This window comes from Mytilus edulis, chromosome 8 (assembly GCF_963676685.1).
Source record: "Mytilus edulis chromosome 8, xbMytEdul2.2, whole genome shotgun sequence".
NCBI classification, from domain to species: domain Eukaryota; kingdom Metazoa; phylum Mollusca; class Bivalvia; order Mytilida; family Mytilidae; genus Mytilus; species Mytilus edulis.
In genome coordinates this window covers 8,612,905-8,620,566 of record NC_092351.1, presented here as the reverse complement: position 1 = coordinate 8,620,566, position 7,662 = coordinate 8,612,905, and the positions used below count along the sequence as shown (strand labels likewise).

General features: G+C 32.4%; 1 protein-coding gene across 1 annotated transcript; it reads right to left on the bottom strand.

Annotated features, from left to right (window-relative positions):
• Positions 1–622: 622 nt before the first annotated feature.
• LOC139483930 (heat shock 70 kDa protein 12A-like) lies at positions 623–6,276 on the bottom strand. Its single transcript, XM_071267655.1, has 3 exons — positions 6,061–6,276; positions 3,811–3,967; positions 623–705 (listed from the first exon to the last, which is right to left on the bottom strand). Exons 1-3 carry the CDS (start codon positions 6,262–6,264, stop codon positions 623–625), a joined length of 444 nt encoding a protein of 147 aa, XP_071123756.1. The 5' UTR covers positions 6,265–6,276.
• Positions 6,277–7,662: the final 1,386 nt, after the last annotated feature.

Genomic DNA, 7,662 nt, shown 5'->3' with positions numbered 1-7,662 from the left:
TAAACATTTCAAGGTTGGCCCATGTCGATTTGGCTTTTAGTACAATTTCGTATTGTGTAACTACTTCGCCAACCATAATCTTTTGACCTTTCTCGATTAACATGAAAAACGTTTTATTGTCAGTATCTCCTATTGATATACTGCGGCCAGAGACTGCCGATGCACTAAAACCTAACCCATAGTGGTACTTTGCCATTCTTCCTGCGATTGTTGCGACGCCGTGGCCTGTTATAACTGCTCCTTTCAAAACTATCATATCTGGGGTCAATGGTATAATTATTCTATATTTCTTCTCAAACTTCTGTCGAAACGCATGTTGAATTACGGTGGATGATGAATATCCCCCTACCAAAAGTTATAAGCCAAAATCTACATTTTACCCCTATGTTCTATTTTTAGCCATGACGGCCATCTTGGTACGTACTGCCTGAGTGAATCGGGAACGTTAATGTTCTTCAGAAGTTCTTTTGGTAGTGATATGGAAAAATCAGAATTATGATCTACACCACGTTTTATTTGTTCAACTTTTCTTAATATTTCAAGGTAGTCATCATAATCCTCTGCTTGAAACCTTCTCATTTGCTCCCATCCAATTACTTCTTTCAGGGTTTTTATAATCTGGTCATTGATATAATTTCCACCCCATGGACCCCCTGTGGCGTTGTAGATTTCTTTTAGTTGAAATTGTGATGTCAATTGTTCCGCCTGAAAATTAGTTTGAAACTTTATGAATATATTATTAGCGGCCTAAATCGAAAAATTTAAAATGCACCGTGTGCAAGAATACCGCATGTTTATAACATCGACAATTCTTATTTCAGTTAAAAGATATACTTATATCCATTTATAGATTTCTAGTCTGAATGGTACACAGTTGTTTGCCTTCCTTATATTGTAACAGAGGGCCGAAAGTTGCCAGACGGACATTTTGGACTGTGTGTACATTTGCGTAGATAGTGACCATGCAAACAACAAGAGAAGCTTACCCTGTCGATGCATTTGGCTTCACCCTTGTTGGAGATGATCCACTTGTTCAGTTTAGTTTTAGTATTTTCTATCTTAACTGCTATTAGATGTATTAGATTTTAACACCCATCGATAAACTGCTATTGCCTTTATTTTGGTTTCAGATCACTAACACATTGATACCATAAACATGTATTGGTTAAATCTCATCACACTGGCCCTAGTAGTGTAACATTTAAGGGTATGCTACATATTAACAATACTTTTATCATAAATTCTTTAAGACATTAACATTCAATAAAAATTCAAAGCAATAAAAAGTAAAAGCACAAACATACTGAACTCTGAGGAAAAATCCCAAACGGAGAGTCCCTTATCAAATGGCAAAACCAAAAGGTCAAACACATTAAGCGAATGGAAATCAACTGTCATTTCCTGACTTGGTGTAGAAAATGGTGGTTTAGACCTGGTTTTATAGTTAGGTAAACCTAACAATTATATGACAGTCGCAGGTGAAGTTAGAATATTGCCACTAAGGTTGGAGAAATTGTTAAATTGAATAATAAAAATCGTCTCGTCTGCCATAGCTTTTAGTACTGAAATGACGGTTCATGTCAAATTCGAATCATAAGTCAAGTAAAGTATTATTTGTTGTCTTTGAATTTGAACAATATTTAATTGTTTACTTAGATAATTATGTATTACTTAACGCTCAGGGTAAAATTATCGAATATAAATGTCCAACCCATGGATAAATGAAAACAAATTTACATATATATAACATTTAGTCCTGGTATCTATGATGAGTAAATTTACCACCACTGGGTCGATACCACTGCTGGTGGAGATTTATTTCCCCGAGGGTATCACAAGCCTAGTAGTCAAAATTTTTTGTGCTAACATGAATTATCATTGATATTGTTATATTTATAAATTAACTGTTTACAAACTATTGTATTTTTTAAAATACTAATGCTTTTCTACCTCAGGCATAGATTACCTTAGCTGTATTTGACAACACTTTTATGAGTTTTGGATCTCAATGCTCTTCAACTTCGTACTTTATTTGGTTTTTCTCAACATTTTGGATTTGAACGTCACTGATGAGTCTTTTGTAGACGAAACGCGCGTTTGGCGTATATATAAAATTTAGTCCTGGTATCTATGATGAGTTTATTTACGGCTACCAAGAATTATTTCGATTCTTATGGGAGAAATTTGGTAATTTCGTTAACAGTGAAGGCCTTTTACACACGATACTGTTTTTGGCTCTTCCGCTTTATCCCTATATGTTAATATTAATAATATTATAATTTAATAATAATCGTTTTTTTACATCATTTTTTCACCTATATATGTTCTTCTAAAGTAATCTTATTGCATTTTGCGGCGTAAAAGAGGTTTTAAAATGCCCGGTGTTTACATTTGATGTTTTGTTTAGAGAAACACGATAACATCATTTCGTTGATTTGTTTATAATTTTACAACGAAAAATAAATTAAAATGTACTGATTTGTGAATTTTCTTCATTGTATCTGAAACTTGGCCTTTGTACATTGTGGGTTTTGATGTTTAAAATTGAGAATAATTGGTAGTATTATAAAGTTTGGTGTAACGCGGAACAGCCAGTTTTGTGTATTTTTGCGCTTGCGCTAAAATTGATATATTGTGATTTTACTGGTTGACGATAATAGGTGCGATCATTTTTTTGCCTGTAAACTTGGAACCTTTTTGTTAGGGAATTCCCGTTTGTCAAATGCAAGCTTCTTAATAAGAGAAATTTTGAAAATAAGTTGAAGCCTTTGTTGAAGTTGCGATAAGTGTTCTATTTTTTTCCATTTGGCAAAGTTAGTGGTCGTTTGCGATTGTCGTTACATGTAAATCGGGATACATTGTAAGAATTACGTATATATTGAAATATAACAAAAAAAGTCGATATAATTCCTAGAGCGACGATGATAACATGATTTTTTCTTCTTCCAAAAATAAATCTGGAAAAAGATATACGAAACATTATAATTGATTTCAAAGTACAAAAGATTTAGCTTCGTGAAGTATTTTATTTGATTTTATAAAAGTTTTGAATTTGTTGCCTTTTTGTTGGCTGTTGTTTGTGTGATCCTTGTCAATTGTGTTCTCCAATTTATTTATATTGTAGTCCTGTGGTGTGGAGTGGTCATGTTGATGCTATATTTCACATGACCATAACAGTGCGAGATTTAGCATGCCACAAAACCAGGTTCAACCCACCATGTTTTCCTTAAAAAATGCCCTGTACCAAGGCAGGAATATGGCCATTGTTATATTATAGTTCGTTTCTGTGTGTATTACATTTTAACGTTGTGTCGTTTATTTTTTCTTATTTTTTTTATTGTAAATACACATTGCGTTAAGACGTGTCACGGTACTTGTCTATCCCAAATTCATGTATTTGGTTATGATGTTATATTTGTTATCCTCGTGGGATTTTGTCTGATACTTGGTCCGTTTCTATGTGTGTTGCATTTTGGTGTTGTGTCGTTGTTCTCCTCTTATATTTAATGCGTTTCCCTCGGTTTTGGTTGTTTGCCCCGATTTTGTTTTTCTTCCATGGATTTATGAGTTTTGAACAGCGGTATACTACTGTTGCCTTTATTTATTTGAAAATATGTATCTATTTTTTTCATTTGTTTATAACGCGATCATTTTCAAATAATATTCATGTTTACATATTTATTAAGCATTTCTTAAATTAGGTAATGCTTGGAGACAAGATATTTGCTTAAATATAAGTTGTGACGGATATTATAGTTTAGCGTATATTTCAACAACAAAAACAAACAATTAAAAAATGATATAACATACCGCCTAAATCAACCACCATAAACCTTGCATTTTCATCAAATGCTTTTATTTCCACTTTATCCCCATGTTCTTTTTTGTCCATGGCTAAATATCTGCAATACATTGCAGCGCATTCTGGTTCTAAAGCTAATGTCAGGTTTTCTTTTTCAATGCCTGCCTAAAAAGTAAAGAGATATCTTTTGTACTTTGATTTCGATTCTAATTTTTCGTATATCTTTTTCCATATATCTTTTTGATAAATAAATTAAAGTTGGTATTTTATCTGATTGTTTTTTTATATATATATTATACGATACTAGACGATCTACCTGTATCTGCGAACCATTTATATCTTACAGAATAGAAAATGAAGTATAGAGGTAACGTAAATGCAGACATAATTAAAGTATCGTTATTCATGAAATATTCCAATGCCGTTGTTGCTCATATGGACAAAAGTATTGATATCTACACGTGCAATCAAGGCTTTTAAAAGATTAAACTAAAAATTTGTAAGCAGTCACTAATTTTATTTGTATTAGGTTTTACAACCTGGCATTGAAATATTATGTTGACATTTAATATAAGTGAAATATAATGACAACAATTGCCGTAGTTTAAATCATCATTTGATTCGTTTACTTTATTATAAATTGTATTACTATATTTAATATGGTCTAAGCTTATCTTTATTAGTATGCTATTTCTAAATGAGATGTATCACCACATGTGTACCTATATTACAGGTGCCACATGCTAGACAGAATCACATCACCCTTCCGAGCCACCTGAGATCACAGCTGTTTTTTTGTGGGGTCCGTGTAGCTTACCCTTAAGGATGTACTTTGGTGAGGTTTTTGCATTTGAGTAAAATGTTCGGACTGCTTGGTGTTTTTTCATACAATACAAGGTAAAATATTTTGCCCAATAACACCCATTTTATTTTTTCACACAACATTTAATAGCCCATAAAAGGCCATGTACCAAAATTATTGCAGATTGTTATTTTTTTTAATTTGAGAACCAAATAATACCTATGCAACTTTAAGGTAAAAAGTCCGAGTAGGCTTTTCCCGTTATATTTAAAATATCAAATATCCCGAAAAGGAATTTCATGACCAATCAATATTTTTAGCTTATTTTGATCCTTAACCAATGCTCTTACGACTAATAGTGTCAATTTTAGAATCTTGATTTATTTGATTTCACCTAAGTACATTCTTAAGGTTGTTTACTACAGGAAGGTAACAGTGTAAAACTCTGCTGAATGTTATAATCACGTTTGATTGTAAAAGCAATATAAAGCTTCTTAATGATAAAAATAAATGTTTGTCAAACATCTATGTATCCAATGAAATATTTCCGATAAAGTGTGTGATATATGTTTTTTTTCTAATTTTTATATTTTTGTCATAGGGTGAAAGTAAACATATTTTGTCAAAATTTCCTTAAAATTAAACGAGTAAAATCAATTTTTGGCATGGTGTGTGGTAGCATCTTAAGCTTTATATGTTGTCTTAAGAATTTACCTAGGTGAGGTTTTGGAATAAGTGTCAAATGTTCGAACTCCTCTCTGTTTTTCCATACGACACCAGGTAAAATATTTTGCCCCATAACACCTATTTATCTTTTATCATAAGACTTAATAGCTCATAAAAGGTCATTTGACCAATTTTAAGCAGATTCTTGATTTTCTTTGTTTTGATTTGACACCGAAATAATACAAATGCAAATATAAGGTTAAGTCCGAGTCAGCCTTTTCCCGCTATATTTTATAAATTAAATATTTTGAAAAGGAGCTCCACGACCTAAATACATTTAGCTTATTTTTATTCTTAACAGATTTTCTCCCAGCTGAAAGTATCAATTCTGAATTCTTGATTTATTTAATTTCTCCATAGATCAACTACAAATGTAAATACATCCTTAGGTGAAAAGTTATTTGTCGTTCCTTCTATTTTACATCGCGTAGTGAGTTTGTCTCTTACCTATGACAATTGACCCACGGGTTCTTTAGTCTCTTCTTTACATTTAAATCTGTGTCACTACAAATTTAAATTGATATATGTGATATTAAGATGGTTTTACTTAATGAATCTAGTACAGGTAACCCGATATATTTGCGGGTCACAAAATTTGAATACATGTTTGTACAAGCGGAACTGTGTACCAACAATTGTTTTCAAGCATATCTTAGACTGATTCATTGGTTCATATTGGCCTGTAATAGTACATGTATGTGTAATCCCATTATACAAAATTCACTGTTACCTTTGCAGATGCTTCAATCATAAATTGTCTAGCTTGCTCATTCCAGATTGCTGGAACAGTTACAACCCAATGCACATCGTTGTCGTCTAGTCCATGTATGGCGTCTTTCAATCTATGCAATACCTGGTCTTTGATATGTTCTATACAGTATGCAAAAACCAGCATGGCTTTCATTGTTTTATCTCCAACTTCCTTTATAACCATGTCACTTCTCAGCTCCTGTACGTGACGATAAAAACAATATATAAGCCACACCTCAGCATACTAGTGAGTTTAATGAAATAAAAAATTGAAGATACTAATAAACTAAAAAAAAACAAACCACATAGACATGAACTTAAAGGAGCAATATTTTAAATAAAAACAAAACAACGTTATTTCGGAAAGACTATAAATGTTTACGGAGGACAATCTAATCTGGAACACTTCTATTTTCGAAAAACATGTGAAATAACCGAGCAGCATTAATCAATCGAAAGTGTAAAATTCAAATAAAACATTAAACTAATTAAAACAATTCCAAACAATCTATGTAAATTTCAATTCTATTTAGAAATAAAAATTAAACAAAAATAACAATATGTAGGTCTTGTAAAAAACGCCTTAGATGAGGACTTTTGTTAACCATTCGATTGATGTGTTAGAGATTTTGAAGCTGCCATGTGCTTAAGGACTTTCCGTTTAGAATTTTCCTCGGAGTTTGGTTTTTGTCATTCTGTTTTTTTTTAATGTCAAAAGAATGCCACATGCACATAAGGTATATTCAATGGGGGATAAGCCAGTAGTTGGTGCAAGGGTTTTAAATGTGAGGACAGTGATGTTCTCTCTTTTAAAGTTCCCATCTTATCCGAACGTGGCTGTGTATTTATACATTCTACACAACCAAACGGAGGATCCACTTTAGGAAGGTTATTCCTGACTATCGGAAAAAATACAAATGACCGTATTACTAATCCTAGTCAACCTTGGAGATACACAACGAAATTAACTGTAAAAGTGCATACACAAATATAAAATGATCACCCATAATAACCGATGCTCCTTAGGTAGCATCAGCATACTCTGGTTTCACCAGCCAACACTTTTCATTATGTGGTTGTCCAGTCAGGACTGAATTTCTAAAATAGTGTGTTCGTTGTCATTTGTTGTGTTTCATTTAATTGCTTAGCATCACACCAAGTAGGTCATTTGATTTTTCGTTTTATATGTTTCATATGTTGTCAACTCATAACTGACTTTGGGGTTTTTGTTTATTGTTCCTGACGTATGATTTCATACAGTTGATTACAACCTAAGGATAGTAATATAGCGCTGATATCATTCTTATTTGTCTACATCAACATTAAAACCGTAAATGACATACATGTAAGACTGCGCATCAGTGTAATGATTTAAGCACCCTCAGAAATTTCCCTGTAAAATAAATTCAGGAAAAATTTGACTTACCGTCAAGTTTAATTTTGACATCTAGATTAATAAAAAAAAATAATACCTTGTGTGTATATGTTCCGGACCATATGAGTATTTGGACCATACGCGTATGGTCATGACCATATGGGTATATACATGTACTCATATGGTCCGACCATACGCGTATGGTCG

What these genes read in the sequence shown, in the direction of transcription:
- LOC139483930 (XM_071267655.1), bottom strand. Translation starts at nt 6,264, where the DNA reads ATGGTTATAAAGGAAGTTGGAGATAAAACAATGAAAGCCATGCTGGTT. An exon ending in TGATTGAAGCATCTGCAAAG is followed by an intron (nt 3,968 to 6,060) that starts GTAACAGTGAAT and finishes TTTACTTTTTAG; the next exon opens with GCAGGCATTGAAAAAGAAAA. An exon ending in TATGGTGGTTGATTTAGGCG is followed by an intron (nt 706 to 3,810) that starts GTATGTTATATC and finishes ACTAATTTTCAG; the next exon opens with GCGGAACAATTGACATCACA.